This window comes from Zootoca vivipara, chromosome 12 (assembly GCF_963506605.1).
Source record: "Zootoca vivipara chromosome 12, rZooViv1.1, whole genome shotgun sequence".
Taxonomy (NCBI): Eukaryota; Metazoa; Chordata; class Lepidosauria; order Squamata; family Lacertidae; genus Zootoca; species Zootoca vivipara.
In genome coordinates, this window is record NC_083287.1 from 34,111,465 (window position 1) to 34,130,853 (window position 19,389).

The window sequence follows — 19,389 nt, forward strand, 5'->3', positions numbered from 1 at the left end:
CTGTTCTGCAGCTAGCTTTACCTCCCAATTGTTCTAGAGGTGAACTACTGACAAGGCTCAAAGGTTTGGAGTCTCTATCTTAAAACAAAATAGGCTCTCTCTCTCTATATATATATGAGTAAATTTTATATATAAAATAATCCACCAACCAGCTGCAACAGGCCACTATGTTAAAGGTGCTGCCAATTAGTTTTTCGTAATTTTTCGGTATTATGAAATGGTATTATGAAACTTATGTTTCAGCAGGTATTTATGCACTGTGCTAATATGTTAACAACTAGTTGAAGGATAAAGAACACATCTCTTTCTGTCAGGAGAAAGATGCAATTCCTCACACTGCCACCTTCCCAAAACATACCAAAAAAAAACCCTTCAAGAGCCATAGTAATAATTTGAAAACACCAACTTATTTATATAAAAAAGCACACACAAGAGGACACCATAATCATATTAAACTGAGTCATATTTACTGAATGTTACAATACATGAGTAAAGGTAGAAATTTGTCATTTTGTCTTAAATATGCTCATAGTGATGTTACTATGGAAAAAGTGTGTGCTAGCTTCATGAATTTTGATGCTTATGGAAGTTAAGTTGCATTCAAAGCTGTGTAGTTATTAAGGTTCTGCATTATTATGTGTCAAAATTGGATGTTTCAGCAGGAGAAGGATTGAGACAGTTCCAAACAGTAAAACAATTACAAAATGCCATATGGTTCAGCCTCCAATAGTGAATACAGTGCTTGTTTTTACCATATCCACAAGACAAACACGCTACTGCAAAAAAACCAGCCATTAGATATATAGTACAACAAAGACATTGTTATAGAAAACATTTGCAGCAGTAGATTTAAGATGTCACAAATAATAACTGCTACTTGAAAAACATTGCAATAATTCTAATAAAAATTGGCCACCATAAGTTAAGGGTGTGTGTGTGTGTGTGTGTTTAAATTCCACAGATAATTAATGGCACTAAAAGCACATTTACATTATGCTCGGATTGTGGCTAGTACGTAAATAATACAGTGGTATCTTGTTGCTCAAAGATTGTGCAAAGGTTTACAGTTTAATATGCACCACACTGTGTGCCCTAGCAAATACTACACAGATTCTCAACATAGGCAATCAACAGGAATTATTAGACCAATATACTTCGTATCTTTGTATTTACAGACTTGCTACTGTATGATATTTTATAGTTAACAACTAGCACCACTATATTCAAAGGGCAGTTAAGCAAGTGCTTCTAAACTGGTTGTAAAAATATACTTTGCAAAAATTGAATATGTAAGGTCTTAAGGCCTCTCAGGCTTAAATAATAATAATAATCTGTGTCCACTGTAAAATGGTGGGATTTTAAGTTTGTCTTTTGTTTGCATGCATCTCAAAGAAGAATTGGTAGACAACCTTGTGGTACCTGGGAGGGCATCTGAGAAGGCTATAGGACCCTCTCTCTTTATGGGTGAGAGGCAGGCTGCCCTTGGAAGCCCAGCCACCATGGAAAGGTCCTCTGTCATTGCCTCTCTGTTGTCACTGCTCCAGAGGAGAGGACAAAAGGAGGACATAGAGTGGATTTCCCATTTGTCAGTGTGCTTCTTTCCCTCTAGCTTCTGCCTAGCTTGTGCAAAACCAGCAGGGCTCAGAAAATGGTTTTACTGCCAGAGATTCTCCCCATCCCCTCACTAAATTGCTCTGCTCAAGTCTATTGGCAGGATTCAAGACTGTGCCATCTTCTACTACCCTGATTGTCAAACTGATATGGTATACCCTACCATTGCACCATCCCTTATCAACTTATTCCAGTTGGTTTATTCTACTTTCATTTTTCCATAGTTCTAAATTTCCTGTAGCTACAGCAGTTAGTGGAGCTATTTCTGCTACAAGACCAAGCCTCTAGCGTGTGGGTTTTTGCTTTGTTTTTAAGCTGTGTTGCCTATTCCTAGTAACTTCCACACACAAAAACCCAGTTGTATCCAATGTTAGTCCTATTCAGAGTAAACCCATTGAAATTAATGTGCATATCTTGAGCCATTACATTCACTGAGTCTACTTTAAATAGAACTAAGTTGGATTCCACCCATAATACTATGTATGTATGTATGTATGTATGTATGTATGTATGTATGTATGTATGTATGTATGTATGTATATAGTTTTTGTGTATGTGTGTGTTAGAAGAAAAAATATTGTAAAATATTTCTTGTTTTCAAAGTTAAGAAAATGCTATTACTATGTTCTGAGTTTAAGTTGTTGCTTTTTTAAAACATAGGCTGGTTGCTGTGGCCCAGCTGAAAAGCACTGGTTGACCCTTTCATTGGATTTTAGCACTCCAGTTGGTCTTGAAAATGGCACCAGGCGTGGTACTATTGCTGTGTTTACATTGGCAGTCTAAGGTAGCAAGCCTCTACTCACCTAGGGGTTGGCTAAATACTTCTAAGTAAGCATACATAGACTTGCTCTTTATTATTATTTATTGAATTTATATACTGCCCTATACCTGGGGGTCTCAGGGGGTTCTGTAGAGGTTGTAACATGGAGGCATCTACCAGAGTTGCTTCTGACACAATTTCTCTACAAGGATGGGGAACCTGTGGTCCTTCTGATATTGTTGAACTGCAGCTTCCAGCATTCCTGACCATTTGGCCACTCTGACTGAGAATGATAGGAGTTGAAGTCCAACAACACCTGAAGAGCCACAGGCTCCAGAATTCTCCTGTGGAACTGAAACATATTTTCCATATTGTACGCCTGCATGTAAGGGAGGGATGGGGGAAGACACGATTCTCTAAATTTTGCTGGGACTGCAGCCTCCACCATCTCTGTCATGCTGTTTGGGGCTGGTAGGAGCTGGGAATCCAACAGCATCAGGAAGAAGAGTTTGGATTTGATATCCCGCTTATCACTACCCGAAGGAGTCTCAAAGCAGCTATCATTCTCCTTTCCCTTCCTCCCCCACAACAAACACTCTGTGAGGTGAGTGGGGCTGAGAGTGTGTGACTAGCCCAAGGTCACCCAGCAGCTGCATGTGGAGGAGAGGAAACACGAACCCGGTTCCCCAGATTACAAGTCCTCCACTCTTAACCACTACACCACACTGGCTCTCATGTTCCCCTGAAGTGAGAAATTACAGTGCTTACATGGTTTCCCTGCAGGTCAAACATACATACAGCCCTATAAAACAGCTCTCCGCACAGCTAGAGATGCATGGCTTATCTAGAGATCTTTCACAAAGAGGCTTCGCATGAATAGGTGCTGTAGTGGTATTATATTATCTTCTCTCTGTGTGTACACATGTATATACAGAACAGAAACTCATTAAACATTTCTCTGAAGGACAGCCATGGAATTGTCAAAGATTACAGCAAGAAGAGTCAATTTTTTAGTAGAGTAACATGGAACACTGTCCCAAATGCCACTAGAGATCCTGCTAAAAGCTGCTCTGTAGACTGTTTCACATTTGCACATCTGGCTATTTCAAGCTCTGATGCTATTAAAAAGCAGTTTTTATGTTCCCCTGGACACGAGGTGAGCTCTTTTAAACTCAGTTGGAGCTGAGTGGGATGAAAAGGCATGTTGTCGTTATTTAATTTTGTGCCAGAGCTCAAAGCTCATTATAAAACATTAATCCAAATGCAAGAAATAAAGTAAAATTAGCTATAACCCTCAAAAAATACACAATACTGAAAATATTAGAAGCCATGTTCAAAAGACCAAACTAATTTCTTCAGAACTTATCTGTGTTTAAGGAAAGCTTTCAGACTCCAAATTAAGCAATGAACTGCCTCGCCTCTTCCTCCACACACACACCAGATAATCTTATTTGAAAATGAAGACATTTGAGTGAAAATGAATGATTTGGAGTGTAACCATGGTAGGAAAGGGAAAATAGTGACTGTCCCCTCGCCCCCGCCCCCAAAAAACACCTCAAAACTGCCATGCGTTCCTTACATTAATTATTGTGAACCCACCAACAGAAGTGGATTTTGTACACACAAAAGACAATAAAAGAAAAAGTAGCCATTTCAAGTTAGGACACTATAGCTACCTCTAATGTTTTCACTCACTACCTTATGATGCCAGATTCAGACAACTGAACGAATTTTCACACACCTAAAACAAACCCTAAGCCAGCAGGTGTGGACTAACATTTCAGCAACACTCTGGAATGAAATTTTATTCTCACTTACCTTCATACTGCTGCTGTCTTGCTGCATGTTTACGGAAGAAACACTCTTTTAAAAAAGCCCAGGTTGGGTTGGCCTGGGCCTGATTTCATTTTCAGTAATTCAGTTGCCAATCAAATGCAGCTGTGACAGGACAGGTGACTTGTGCTGAACTAATTACAGCTGCAAACTATAGGAAGGGTCTGTTCTGAGGCCTACCAGGTCCACTCACATTCTTTGCCCTTTAGCTGCCCGTTTCCTTCCAATATGAAGGCTTTGCATAGTACCGTTTGTGGTGGCTGACAGATATTACTGATTTCTTAAGTCACCCCCCCATCCACTGCCTTCATTTTGCCCATTTCATTTCTGCGTAAAGGCTTTGCAAACTATTGTTATGCCTATCATGAGGCACATTGAGCAACTTGTCTCAGGCAGTAGATTGACAGGGGTGGCCAGATGCATGTTCCATGCCCCCTTGAGCTGCCAAGCCGTGGAACATCACTTTGGGTTCCTTTCTCTTTTGTTTGAGGGGTAGCAGCCACCATGCTTCAAACAAAAGAGGAAGCTAGTGGTGTCACCTGAACAAGGAACTCTGTGGCCACTGGCATTGGGAGTACCAGACCGAGCCAAGGCTGTCCACAGAATGAGGCTGGACAGCCTCCTTAGTCACCCCTCCAAGTAGGGTTGCCAGACTCAATAGAGGACAGGACTTCTGTGCCTTTAATTGCCCTGTTCTCTTTTGAGTCTGGAAACCTTAAAGAGAAACCAGCAGACCCTTTGTTTAATTTCCAAGCAAAGGGTCTGCTGGTTTCTCTTTAAGGTTTCCAGACTCAAAAGAGAGCAGGGCAATTAAAGGCACAGAAGTCCTGTCCTCTATTGAGTCTGGCAACCCTACCTCCAAGTCTCTCATGAGACTTAGCCACATACTTAGTGAAGTCTCAGAAAAGTTTGGGGTGGCTTCTCTGTGGCACTGCAACACCTACAGTAAATAGCAGCAAATGAGCTTTGACTGTGCCTCTAGCTACTGTTCATGGCTTTTTGCTGCGACAGTATCCCAGGGAAGCTCACAAAACATCACAATCCTTATTCCAGAACCGGAGAACCTGATGTCCTCCCAATGTTATTGCATCCCTATCATCCCTGACTACTGGTTATGCTACCTTGGGCAGATGTGAGTTGGAGCTCCACATCTGGAGGATCGCAAATTTATTGCCTTCTGCCTTTCTATTTTATTTGCTGGCGCAGCGGCTCATAGGAGCAAGGCTGCAGAGTTGACATCCATTTCAATCACATCTTACTAAGATACTTTTTCCTGGAAATCTCTACAGAAAGGAGACATGCTCATTTATCCTGAGAAGAAATAAATATTTGGGGGGAAGGAACCTTCCATTGCCTCTGCCTGTGAACACAGCTCAGCAGAGGCATCTCCAGAAGTAGTCTTTATGTACATATGGCTTAAAATAAAACAAGCAGATGCCCTGGATCTGTCCACCTAGATCCAAAGTGTGAGGATAGCTAGAAGCAGCACCCCTCTCAGAATCTTACCTCTTCTGTCTTTCAGGACTCAAAACCCATTAGTTACCCTTCTTAATCCAGACTTAAATCATCATTTCCTACTGACCATCGTCCGTGACCCTTTCACACACCAAGGCAATCCAGTTTTGTGAGCTGAGAAATCCTGCACTAGACCATGGAAGTAAAAGCCAAGATTTATTAAAATTATATTTTAACTTTACATTAAGATTACTGAATGGGTGAATATTTACAAATATTAGTAATGGTCAAAACAATGGTAGGTAACAGTGTATGCCATTAACTGCAGACAAGGGTGTATTCTCAATGAATGTTCTGAAGTTGTTTCAACTAACACTACATTACATTCAGCTCTGTCTGGGGAAAAACCCAAAACTTCACTCTTCCTAATACACCTAAAAATAAAAGATGGAGGATTAAAAAAAAACCTTAATCAGTCTTTTTAAAATGATGCTTAGGTTTGTACCAAAACAAAAAAACATCCAAAAAGGCACATGATATACATCTAAATGTTTCAGATACTGAGGACCAAAAAGCGCTCTCTCTCTCTCTCTCTCTCTCTCTCTCTCTCTCTCTCTCTCTCTGTGTGTGTGTGTGTATTCTCTACAATTAATATGAAGTTGGCCTTTTTATTTTAACCTTCCTTTAACCTGAAGGGAGGTTGCATTCCAGAAGTTGCATCAAAATCCACTGAAACCAAGGGAAAGGTAGTCAGGTTTTCAACCCAGTTTCCCCAAGTCTAATGGCACAAGATGTTAACTTAGCTTTCACCCTCAATTCTCTGGCTGACATTATATATTTGCAAAATTATACTTTTACATATACTGTACAATCCTTTAGACATTTTCTCATGTGTAAATTTCCTCTCTCTCTCTCTCTTTTAACTTTCCTTTCCTATTTACTGTATTACAAATCAAAATACTTACCCAACTTTATGCTTCTTATAGGGATTATTTATGACTGCAAGGCCAGTATTGTATAAATATAACTGGCAGAGTCTTATAAATATAACACTTTAAAAGTCTTACATATTTTACAATTGGAGACATTCTTAAATGCACTTTATATTCACATAGAACCAACATTTCCAACTAAGTGGAATTTCTTAAAATAAGTCCAGTTACATCAGGGAAAGGTGAACCTGTGGCTCTCCAGATGTTGGGCTACAGGTCCCATCAACCCAACCAGCGACTAGGCTCAGTGGGGCTGATGGAATTGAGAGTCCAACGACATCTGGAGGGTTCACAGGTGCTCTATACCTGAGTTAAATGAAGGAAGGCCACACATGGCAACATATGTACCAAAGAATTGTGTGAAATAAGTATAAAAATTTGGAAATTTAGAAGCTGTTGCCCTTGCCAAAGAATGCTTTAAATAGAGATTTTTCAACAGCCCATTAATTCCTTGCCATGCATGTGGGTATCACTTTATTTGGGGTTCTGCAAGGCAGTGTTTTCCCGAAAATCTCTTCTCTAGTTGCTGCTAGGAAAAAAGCAGCTTTGAATCACTGGGGGAATATTGCCTAATACACACCTTGAGAGCTACAATACACACCACAGACCTATAATAAGGTGCTTATTCATTTTCATCATTTTACCTCACAGTTATTTTGGAATGCAATTAACAAGAGGACGGGAACATATACTGACTGGAACATATTGTTAATTTTTTTTAAAAAAAACATACACAAAAAACATTATTTTGTAAATGCCTTTGAAGATTCTTCTCCCTTTCCTTTTTGCGTATGACCATCTTATCACCTGCAATGTTACATCATAGAATGGGGAACCTGTGTCCTTCCATATGTTGCTAGACTACAACTCCCATCATTCCTGGTGATTAGCCATGCTGGCAGGGGCAGAAGAGAATTGGAGTCTCAACATCTGGAGGGCCACAAATTTATTCCTCATCCCTGTGCTTAGTTAATCAGGATAACGGCTCCTATATAAGAATCTATACTGGCAATATTGTGTCACCTTCATAAGATTCCCTATATTTTATTTATTTATTTATTTTAAAAAAAACAGCTTTGCAAAATCTTTCATAACAAACTCAGTTCAGGAACATCGATGAATGTATATAGCCAATAACAACATAGCATACCGATAGTGCATAGTGCACCGTGTGGGAACAGAGATTCCTCCATACATGTATTATGCAACTCCATGTAGATGAATGGCCTCTGGTAACTTAATCAAACCATTCAGTTAATGGCTCTTATTTGGCCAAGGAGTGCATTATTTACATAGTATTATATCAGCACATAGGATAAATTGGTGAAGCCAAATAACTTAGGAGCTCTGGGTAGCTGAACTTCAGGAAAAAATGTAATATATACAGCAAATGTGCCATTCTGACCACCATCACATTCACTGTTGTGGTCCCTGATTGTGACGTCATTGTTTTTTTTTGTAAGTGCTCCGTTAAAGTCCCATTGATGTCATTGGGTGAACCACTGTTTTCTGTGGATCCAGGAAGGCATTCTAGACCCTTCAGGTTAGCACCTGAGCTTTGGCATAGCAGCTACAGAGGGGCGGTTTTTGAGGGGGAAACAGCACGGTTGGGGAAAAGATTGAAAAATCCTCCCCCAGCACTACAGAACCATCCCTCCCCTTGCAGCTGCTATTAAATTTAAATATATATATTGGAAGCTGTCTTGTTTAGAGTCAGACCCTGGTCCATCTAGTTCAGTGTTGTCTACGATGACTGAAAGCCATTCTCCAAGGCTGACTTTTCCAGTCCTGCTTAGAGACGATTCTGATTGAACCTGGAACCTTTTTCATGCAAACCATGTGCTCTTCCATTGACCTATGGTCCTCCTTCCATGCCACGCCTACTTTGGCCCTGAATATTCTTGGACATGTAATGTTCACTCATGAGTGTTCTTCAAGCAAAACAAGAAAACCCCACATTATATAATTGCATTGTTGGTATTTTACAACTTTTTACACACGTATGTGTTCCTACTGAGAATATAATCACAAAAAGTAATAAAAATAAAAAAGCAATTTTTTTTGTTGTTGGCTGCTTATGTCATAATGTTTGCCTCTTCAGATCCCACTTGCGGAAAAAACATTTCTTACTTCTGCATGCTAGTTTTACTAAAGTATAATGACTAGTCCCTTACACATGGAAAGTGGTGAAAGGAGGGATTCATGCACACAGCATAAATGTTTACATACCAAATTCTGAATTCTATTTTTGTTTGTTTGTTTACAGTTATTTGGGATTATGTTAGACCAAAGAAAAACCCACATTTGGGACTCTCAATTAGATTCATCTGCGCATCTACATATTATCTGTCACCATGCGGAATAATCTTTTATATTTTCAGTTCCATGTATCCCAGGTTAATGGGGTATGTATATGGTTTGGTTGCTCTTTACTTGTAATTAAAATCCTAATCCGCTGCAGAAAATTGCCTTTTCTTTCTTCAGGGAACTTGTTTGCTCCATGCTGGTCAGCATCTCTGCCCTTCAAATTGTCCACTTAGCAGATGAATGTTCCGCGACTCAACAATGCTGAGTTTGTATAAAATCTGAAGTAAACAGTTCTGGTATCAGCTCAGGTAGACAGTGGAACTAAATGGAAGTCTCCCATAGCTGTAAGAGGACAAAGAGAAGAGAAATATCCATTGTTACTGTTCCTGTTATACTACTATTCCTGCATTGCATGACCTTTGGGATCCCTTTCAACTCTACAATTCCATGATTCTACAATTTTTGTATTCCATGTTTTAACTATGTAATGAAAACTTTTGTTGTCTGAGCGAAAGCAGCTACTGTGGCTCAGTGGACAGAGACCCAAGTTGACATTCCAACCAGATCATTGATGGATAAACAGTTGGCTCCTCCAAGATAACACCAGTACAAACAACAGTGAAAGACAAAATGGTATTTGTCTGCATCTAGCTTAAATGTTAAGTATGCAGCAGATCCAAGGAAGAAGTGATGCTTACCCTGGCACTTGCTCTGTTGGCCTTTTTCTCCTCATCAGGAAGTGGAGGCATCGGGTATGGGTATTTTCTGCTGGAGGCAATCGAGCCAGTAGATGACGATGGGGACTTTGCAGGGGAAAGGGTCCTGAGGTGTTGAAAAGACAAAAATAAACAGAATGTCTAGGGATATCAGCCTTTGCTACAAAAACTGGAACTACTTTGAAGCTTTGCTGGGAATTTGATTCAACCACTCTGCCACACATAGTTGGAAAAGAAGCCAAAGGCTTCCAAGCTATAGCTTAGGAAACAGTTCAGCAGGACCAACTCCTGTACAAATCTTGAGCAATTCTAATTCATATGAATGGAGACTTTGCAAGAGTTGTTCTCAAGGGACTGCACTTTTTGACAGCAACTAAGCTAGTCTTCACCCATCTTCAGATGTTTTGGACTACAATTCCCATCAGCCTTACCCAGAATGGTTGTGCTGGCTGGGGCTGATGGGACCTGTAGTCCAAAACATCAGATTGGCAAAGGCTGAACTACATGCTATGAACCAGACTTCTTATCATTTTATGCATCGAATGATAAAAAAATAAGCTATTTATAAAATTGGGAATATGATTTATTATGAACCGGATTTAGGGTAGCAGGGTGAGTAAGAGACAGAGTTATAAAAGAGCCCCCTTGTTCTCCCCTCAGCCGAAGTGGCTTCAGGGAAGCCACAATTTAAGCCTCTGTCGCCTGGAATTTTGGAGGTAACGATACTGGTCTATCTTATCAATTTGTTATAGGGATCACAGAGGTAATATATGTGAAGCTTTCGTTATTATTTAACTAAAAACCATTCCTTATATCACATTGTATCTATGCCTTCATCTGCACTATACAGAACTACAATTCTCACAGTGGTTTAACTGCCAAATCCTCTTCCCAAGGGAACTGTAGCTCTCTGAAAGGAATAGTGGTTTCCTAACAACTCTTTAAAAAACCACAGTTCCCAGGATTCTTTGAGAAAGCCAGGGCTGCTTGAAGTGGTGTGATACTGCTTTAAATGTATAATTCGGATGAGGCTTATATACCTACTATATATATTTTGGAAAGTCGTCCGTTTATGCATTTGGACGCCTCTTTATATTAGCCAAATTTTGAATGATGGTCCCTGAGATCAAGGAGCAGGTTTTCATCCATGTTTGGATACATTTGGATGCCATTTCAAATCAAGAGAGCAGATGGGTTCACTGCACTGATTTTTAGCCCCTAATCTTTTTGTTTCTTAAAATTCCCAAACAAAACTGGGTATGAGGCTGCTAGCATATAAATACAAAGCATCAACATTTCCCTTTTATTCGTGCATTTTTGTACTGGCTAAGAAAATGAGGAACTGGTAGAAGAGCTTTTTTTTTTTTTAAAGTGACTGTTTACTAAAGAGTCACTGACTGCTTATACCAGGCATAGGCAAACTCAGCCCTCCAGATGTTTTGGGACTACAATTCCCATCACCCCTGACCTGCTAGCTAGGGATCATGGGAGTTGTAGGCCAAAAACATCTGGAGGGCCAAGTTTGCCTATGCCTGGCTTATACTAATGCAAGTCCCACTGACAACTGTGCACCTATGTCAAGGATGAGGACATCTGGGGCCTTTCCAGGTGTTGTTGAACTCCAACTCCTATCAGGCCCAGCCAGCATGACTAATGGTCAGGGATGATGGGAGTTGTACTGCAACATCACCTTGAGGGCTGCAGGTTCCCCATCCTTCACCTACATTGATATAAGTCTTTGCTGGCTCAGAGCTTAACCGCAATCTTATGCGTGACTACTCAGAACTAAGCCTCAACTGCATTCAGTGAGGCTTACTCCCAGGCAAATATGTCCCGGGTACAGGACTGCACATAAGTTGCTTTTTTGAAAGCAGCGCAGCGGAAACATTTATTACAGTGTATGAGAACATGTTACATTATACAGAAGGCATGCAGTTCAGAGGCAAAAAAGGGTTAATTGTGAAGAAACAAAGGCAAATACGAAGAGCTGAACACCCAAATTAGTAGACATGCAAGCAACATCCAGTGCACAGTGGTTCCAGCCAAAGTAGGAGTCTGGTTTGGGGGTGGGGGCGAGGGGTGGGGAGGATAGACAAAAATGGACTGATTAGTCAGAGAAATCAGCATTTCTGTACAAGGTAAGGAAAGCACTAGCAAGTCAATGTCGGCATCACACAGAAGGGCATTCTTGTCCGAGTCAATAAGGCGTCTGCACTTTATTGACTAGAGTTATACACACAAGGGCATGGACAACTAAAGTGTCTTAAGAATCAATTCCGGAATCAAGGCAGACCAAGGAAGCTCTGTATCTGGGTCATGTGCAAGAAAACATAAAAGCCAGAAGCACAGCTGGTCTCAGATGTTCCGGTATCCTGATGAAATGCTGGACTCACTCACCGCCCCGACCCCAGTCCTGTGCTCATGGCAGCCCTTCCTCACGCTCCATCCTGGGTCCCTCTGGCTCGCTGAACTCAAGAAAGGATGTTTTTTAAAAACATTCCTCATCACATGGGTGTGCCAGAAGCCTGCTTGGATCCCTTATGCCTCCCTCGCCTCCATGTATCTCAGACCATGTTTATGTACTTTCCGCACCAAACACCATAGTTGCCCCCACATTTCTCCAGATATCATCTACATATTTCAGGAAGCTTTTAATGTCTGGTGTATTGTGTTCTTTTATACTCTGTTGGAAGCCACCCAGAGTGGCTGGGGCAACCCAGTCAGATGGGTGGGGTACAAAAAAAAAAAACAACACCACATTATTTATTATTATTATTATTATTATTATTATTATTATTATTATTATTATTATTTTCTGCCTCTATGGTTAATGTAAAGTGTGTGCCTTGTCCAACAGGCACTGCCTACTTATTCATCACAAGTGGATTTAGGAACCATGTGATCTGCCCTAACGATGAGTGTAGAACGTACAGGCGTTACCCAGAGGATCTTGGGAGCATCTAAAGAGTTCCAAAATCAGATACAAGCGGAAGCAGGGCCTTACCCATAGGCGCTAGGGTTGCGGGGCACCTGGGCGCCGGGCTCTCAGGGGCGCCAGGCCGAGAGTCCGGGGCCCGAGAGTTGAGTCCGGAGAAGAGCCCACCCGTCAGTCGGAGAGCCGCTGTGGGCTCTTCTGCTGCGGGCAGCTCTGCGCCGTGAGTTTGCGAGCCAGCGAGACGCTGAGGCAGCCAGCCGGCTCCGCCCTCCTGCGCGCCTGAGACTGGGCAACTGGGGGGGTGTGGATCTTTGCACCCCGCGCCGCATATGCTTAAGACAGCCCTGAGCGGAAGTCCCTCCTCTGTGCATACTTTAAGATTATATTCAGGAATACATTTTCAAAATCCAATCCACAATCTGAAATAAGTACATTTCCTGATGAAACTTCAGGTGCCCTTCTTGGACATCATCACAGAAGGAAACCAGAAAATCCTGATAAGCTTTGCTCATTAAATACCTCAAGCTTTCTAATAGCTTTCTATTCTTATTTGACAAGAGCATCGGTGTTTTGTGCCCAACTGTGAAAAGGAAGCTCAACAATCTTTGTTCGGAAATAATGCAGGGAAGTGGTGCATTTGTCTAATGTGCCCTCTTCTGAATGCAGATGGGATGTCGTCTTTTTGAATGTGCCTCCATCAAATAAGCTCTCTGTATCGGGGTGAGATACGCAGTGCTAAAGATCCCTCCCCGCAAGGTTTGCTTATTGCATGCAGGTAAACTATGCTGATGAGTTTTCAGAAATGTTATACATACAGTGGTACCTCTACTTACGAATTTAATGCGTTCCGAACGCACATTCGTAAGTAGAAAAAAATTGTAAGTCGAATCCCATAGGAATGCATTGGGAGAAAAAATTCGTAAGTCGAAGCAACCCTATCTAAAAATTCGTAAGTAGAAAAAATCCTATCTAAACCGCATCCAAGATGGTGGACGGAGCTCCGTTCGTAAGTAGAAACATTCGTAAGTAGAGTTATTTGTAAGTAGAGGTACCACTGTAGTTTGAAACAGTGCAGCCCACAGTCATGATATCTGTCCATCCCTTCCTTCTGCATCATGTGCACTTCAGCTTTAATTATTTCATGAACTTAACCTTAGCTGGAAGGGATGTCCTGACAGTCACTATGATTTATGTGTGAAAAGGCTTGGCTGAAAAAAATATTGTGAACACAGTATATACCATAGAGCAATGACTGTACTCTGCCATGGTCAAATTAGGATAACCATGCTTGGTTTCCAGAAATTCTTTGCTCATTCTGTTTGACTCCTCAAATTCATCAAGGATCCACAAGGAAGTACAAAACTAGATACAATTTCCTCCTTAAAAGTCATCATTTCTGCTCAGGAGCCAATTACTTCCTTTGTTTGCTCCCACGAAAAGGGAATGGCTACAAGTAGATAAGCAAATAAGTTGTGTTATCTCTCAGTATGTTCTCTTTCCAAGGCAAATTCTAACAATTTCAATGACTTATTTCCAAGCATGCACGTTTAGAAGGGCAATCTTATGCACACGTACCTGGGAACAGGCCCCACTGAACGCAACGGGACTTTCCTCCAAGTAAGCATGCTGAAGATTATGCGTTAAACTTGATCGCTACTAAATCAATGCCACAGAGAATTTGCCAGTTCCTCTACAACCGTATGCAAATATATTTCAAGAGGAAAACTGGTACAGTTGGTACCTCTGGTTGCGAAGGGATCCATTCCAGAGGCCTGTTCGCAACGTAAAAAGCCAGTAACCTGAAGCGCTGTATCTGCGCACGTGCGCAGTGCGATTTGGCGCTTGTGCGCATGCGTGAAGTGTGATTTAGTGCTACTGCGCATGCGCGAGCGGCAAAACCCGGAAGTAACTCTTTCCTGTACTTCCGGGTTGCCGCGGGACGCAACCTGAAAAAACGTAACATGAAGCAAACGTAACATGAGGTATGACTGTAGATAGTTTCAGGAAACCACAACATCTAAAGTATTGTGTGTGGTTATAGGACTGCCCTCCCCAACCTAGAATTCCCCATATGCTACTAGACTCCAACTCCTATCAGCCCCAGACAGGAGTTGGAGTCCAACAACATGGGAAGGAAAGCAGGTAAGCATTGGCAGGAAGCACAACCCACCTTAAGTGGACCACCTACATCCGTTCTGCTCTCATACTTATTTACACCCCGCCCTCCCCAGTCAAAACCGGGCTCAGGGCGGCTAACACCAATAAAATTACAATAAGACATAAAAGAAAAGAAAACAATTAAATTAAAATACAGATTAAAATACAATATTAAAATTTAAAATGCAGTCACACACACAAAGCAACTTGCTTATGTTTACATTTTTTCAAAAATCACAATATATGCATGGCAGCTCCTGCACTGAGAATTTTGCAGAGAGCTAAAGGCCGAGTAGAAAGCAAGACTAAAAATTCCATGTGCAGCTTCCCCAAATTAGAGCAAAAGTACCCTATGCAGCTGAAAAACTAGCCACCATCACAAACCACTTTCCTGGATTCCAGGAAAAGACAGAATTCTACACATGGAAGCCATCTTTGTAGCTCAGGACCCCATTTCCCCCCTTTGCAGGATATTTGTAACACAATGCTCCACATGGAACAAATTCCACAACAGACTCTATTACATCACCACCACTATTTTCTCCCAAACCCAGCTCTCTACAAATATTCCCTAGACTAGAACCTTCCCCATCACTAAATAAAAAATAAAAAAATAGTGACAACAGTACTTGTTAGGTTTCCTGCTTTTGGGGCGGTTTGAAGGGAAGCTCAACAAAAGATAGTATGTGGTAGAGAATTAGCAGACAGACTCTGCAATCCTATGCATGCTGATTCAGAAATAAACAAGCTGCCTACACCAGATCCCCCCCCCACTGAATCCTCCTTCCCAGTGCAGAAGAGGTTTGTTTTTGTTTTGTTTTTTGTACACAGGGGGACTGCAGTGAAGAGGGATAGGAAAATCCCCTAGTAAAATACTGCATTGAATACTATCTTGTATACCCAAATGCTAACCTCAGAAACAAGAATTACCCCATTAAGGCCTTTGACCAAAAGGTAACTAGTGACTCGAGGAGATGAAGCAACATTTCTTTATAAATGATACCACTTCTGAATTTAATGAGATGGGTTTTCTTCACCTAGCACTGGCCATGAACTTCTCTAAACATCACTTTGTGACAATGATATGGGTCTCCTATCCTCCTATCATCTCACCTGTAAACTGCACTGGGTCACTTTTGCCATTAAAATCTTTTAGTATTGCCCCCATTGTCACGTGGCTGCTTCCCATGTGCTCAGGAAAATGCTCCCTGTGGAATTTAGAATCTTGATTGCTCATGGTTCTAGATCAGATGAGAAGCTCACACAAGCACTAAACACATGGGGAACCCTTTATCTACTCATCTGTCCCACGGGAAGCCCTCTTTCTACTCCTCTGTCCACTCATGTAACAACTGAACTGGGCTTATAACAACAATGTAACTGGCCACTGAGAACAGTACAGTACCATAATTTGGTGATCTCCAGCACTGGCAGTTGGAAAAATATAAGAGGAGGACCAAGCAAGATCGTTCCTTGCATAATAAATTCTAACAGACTAAGGGAGCAGGCTCATTGTACAGGATTAAACACAGACTGGAAATAATATTAAAATATGATTATATGGAACTGAGATATGGCGTTTGCCTAGAGAGCACTAGATTTTTTTTTTTAAAAAAAAATCATTTTAGGAGTCCTTGCAGTCTTCTGGTTCTGATGAGGCAGAACAAACAGGAATGATTCCAGTCTCCTTGTGTTTATTTAATTATTGGCATAAATGACTTCATCTACTAGAAGACAGGCTCCTAGAGGTGTGGGCAAATTCACTTAATTTTTTTTTAAAAAAACCCAACGACTTACTCCCCTTTCAGTGCCATCTTGATCCAATTACATGGTTTCCCTTTGAATTTTCTTAATGGATTATGGTTGGTAGCTGCCAAAATGGTATTTAAATGGCACCTAAGAGGCATTTTTTGCGCAGAGAGCTATGCGCTTATCGACAAACGTGAAGAATGTGCTACGTTATGCATTGATAAAATCCCAGCACAGTTTGAAAAATTACTGGTAGTTATTTGACTTCCCTACATTTGTTTTAAGGACAGCTCCAGCCCTCCTTTGCTGAGATGGCAACCAATGACCTGCCCACCCTTTTAAATGTAATCCAGTGTGCCGTGGCACCCTGGGGTGCCTTGAATGACGGTCAGGGTGCCACAAGCTGCACTAGCCTCTGTCCCTTCCCTCCCCTCCCTCCTCTGATGCCCTCTCATGTCTCTGCCTCCCCAAGGCTTGCATGGCTTGTTGCAGCAGCCCTGGCTGCAAGCTCCCCAGGCAAATGGTACCTCTGGGGCTGGCCATGGGGTGCTAGTTGCCAAGAGGAGAGAAGTTCAGAGACTAGGGGTGGCAGCAGCGGCTGCCCAGAAGACTCTCAAGGAGAGGAGGCTGAGGGAACAGTCCACAAGAGAAGGTTTTCAAAAAAAGGGTGAGAGACCGCCAGCGATGCAGGCAAGGGATGACATAACTGGACTCTTGAGCCCCAAAGGGGTGCCAAGGGAGCCGTGGACTGAAAAAGGTTGAAAACTTCTGCTTTATGGGAAAGTCCCTTTTGACTGACATTTCTGCATCCGTAGGGAGAAAACAACTGGACATGCCACATTACCTACTCTTCTGTCTTAATTTTGAGGGCAAATGCAGAATACCTTCCTTCTTCCATTGTTAAAAATATGGCAAACACTGATTAAAGCAGAAGAAAATAAAATATTTATTGGCCAGCAAAAATGAGATTAATTTAACAGTGGCCACCTTTGCCCTGGCAGATGCAAAGCAGTGGCAAACATTTTCTGATTACTATATAGCCAAACTCCAGTTTTGACACCTGTTTTGAGTGCTCTTTGACAAAGGATTGAACTAGAGAAATGCTTATTTTAGGCTGCAATAACACTTATCTGGGATAACACTTACCCCTCCCCACCTTCTGACTATGCATAAGGGTCTGGTGACTTCTGTTTCAGTGTATCTGAAGAAGTGTGCATGCACACGAAAGCTCATACCTATGACAAACTTAGTTGGTCTCTAAGGTGCTACTGGAAGGATTTTTTTTTATTTTTTTGTTTCGACTTATCTGGCAGTAAGACCCACTGAACCCAGTAGAGCCTTTCTCTTAGTAGACATGTATAGCATTGCACTGTTAATGAGATATATGCACACTTAAAGTATTTAACATAATTACATTCTTGAGAGGGGAACCTGCCCCATTTTATATCGGGGGGGGGCTGTGTGGAGAGAGTCTCCTCCTTTAAATTCCTGGGAGTTTACCTTAGTGAGGACCTCACTTGGAAAATCAACATACTGTAACTCAGGTGGTCAGAAAGGCCCAACAGAGACTCCATTTCCTCAGGGTCTTGTGAAAGAAGAATGTTAGACAACTGATGAACTCCTTTTACCGGTCCACAATAGAAAGTGTCCTTTCATGCTGGCCTGACAGCCACAGACAGAAAGTCTCTATAGAGGGTGGTGAATACAGCACATGATATCATGGGCTGTCCCTTGAGTCCGCTAGATGACATCACAAGGGATCATTGCCTTAGGAGAGCGAGAAATATTCTCAGCCTGGCCATCACTTCTTTACTCTTCTACCCTCGGGCAGGAGATATAGAAGTATAATCAGCTGTACCAACAGGCTAAAAAAGAGCTTCTATCCGTGGGCTGTTAGGCTGTTGAACAGAAAATAACATAGTGAAATTGACTTGTGAGGTGGTGTGTTGTTCCATAAGAGATTGTTTGGGGGGGGAGGCTCATTTAATTTCATTGTACACAGGTTGTACAATTATAATAAAGGTATTGCTGTTGTTTGTTGTGTTATTCTCTTGTTATTATTGGTTCCTTGTTATTAAGTTTTACAGGTTTTTGTATGTTTGCTGTTTGGTTTTACCAATTGGTTTTTATTGTATGCTTGTAATTCATTTTCTTCTTATTATTTTGATCTGTTAGTTGGCATTACGGCCAATGGCCGAAACAAAGAAAGCACAACCCAATTGAATATTCACATAACACATCTTTAGCCTCTTGCCATGAAGAGCAATTAATTCTTTCCAGCATATTTCTGACTTCTAATGGATATACTAGGTAAATGCTCTGCTAACATGCTTGCATGCTTCCCGTTTTTTAATTATGATGCACAAATGATAACCTATGTACAATTCTACTACTTGCTGCAATTTAACACCTTTACTGTCAAAGCACTGGGTTGGCACTAACAGCACAACCCTATTCATGTCTATTAAGAAGTAAACCCCACTGCTTTCCAGGGAAGTGGGTATAGGATTGCATCTTAAGTGTATTATAAAGCTACTAGCTTCAATATACTGACCTTTTAGCTATTTCAACTAATGTTACTTGATTAGTAGTAGACATAGATCATGCCCACGAAAAAGCTACTTGGCATCAAACGAAGAGAAAGCTACTAAAAGCTAGAGATGGTGATGGGAAATACATGCACTATGAACATCCTTTTCAAACGGCTTCATTAAAACAGTCAGAAAAGAATCGCAATTGCACAATGAAGCCCAAAAAAGACATCAGAAGGCAGCAAATGAACAAAAAGGGTCCTCAGCATCTACAATAAATCACTTGTATTGGAAGATACAAGATAAGGAGTCCCATCATATCTGGAATATGCTGGAACAGCTC

General features: G+C 41.3%; 1 protein-coding gene across 11 annotated transcripts in view; it reads right to left on the minus strand.

Moving 5' to 3' along the window:
- Window positions 1-4,985: 4,985 nt before the first annotated feature.
- ADAM22 (ADAM metallopeptidase domain 22) overlaps window positions 4,986-19,389 on the minus strand; it is a 133,501-nt gene continuing 119,097 nt past the window's right edge. For 6 of the 11 annotated variants that reach the window (XM_060280781.1, XM_060280778.1, XM_035128898.2 and 3 more), the window contains 2 exons: window positions 9,657-9,780; window positions 4,987-9,300 (listed from right to left, as the gene is read on the minus strand). In XM_060280781.1, coding sequence (XP_060136764.1) covers window positions 9,280-9,300; window positions 9,657-9,780 — 145 coding nt within the window. In that variant the 3' untranslated portion in view covers window positions 4,987-9,279. Of the gene's footprint in view, window positions 9,301-9,656; window positions 9,781-19,389 lie in introns of those variants that run through there. The other 5 variants (XM_060280776.1, XM_060280777.1, XM_035128903.2 and 2 more) reach the window with 2 other exon arrangements.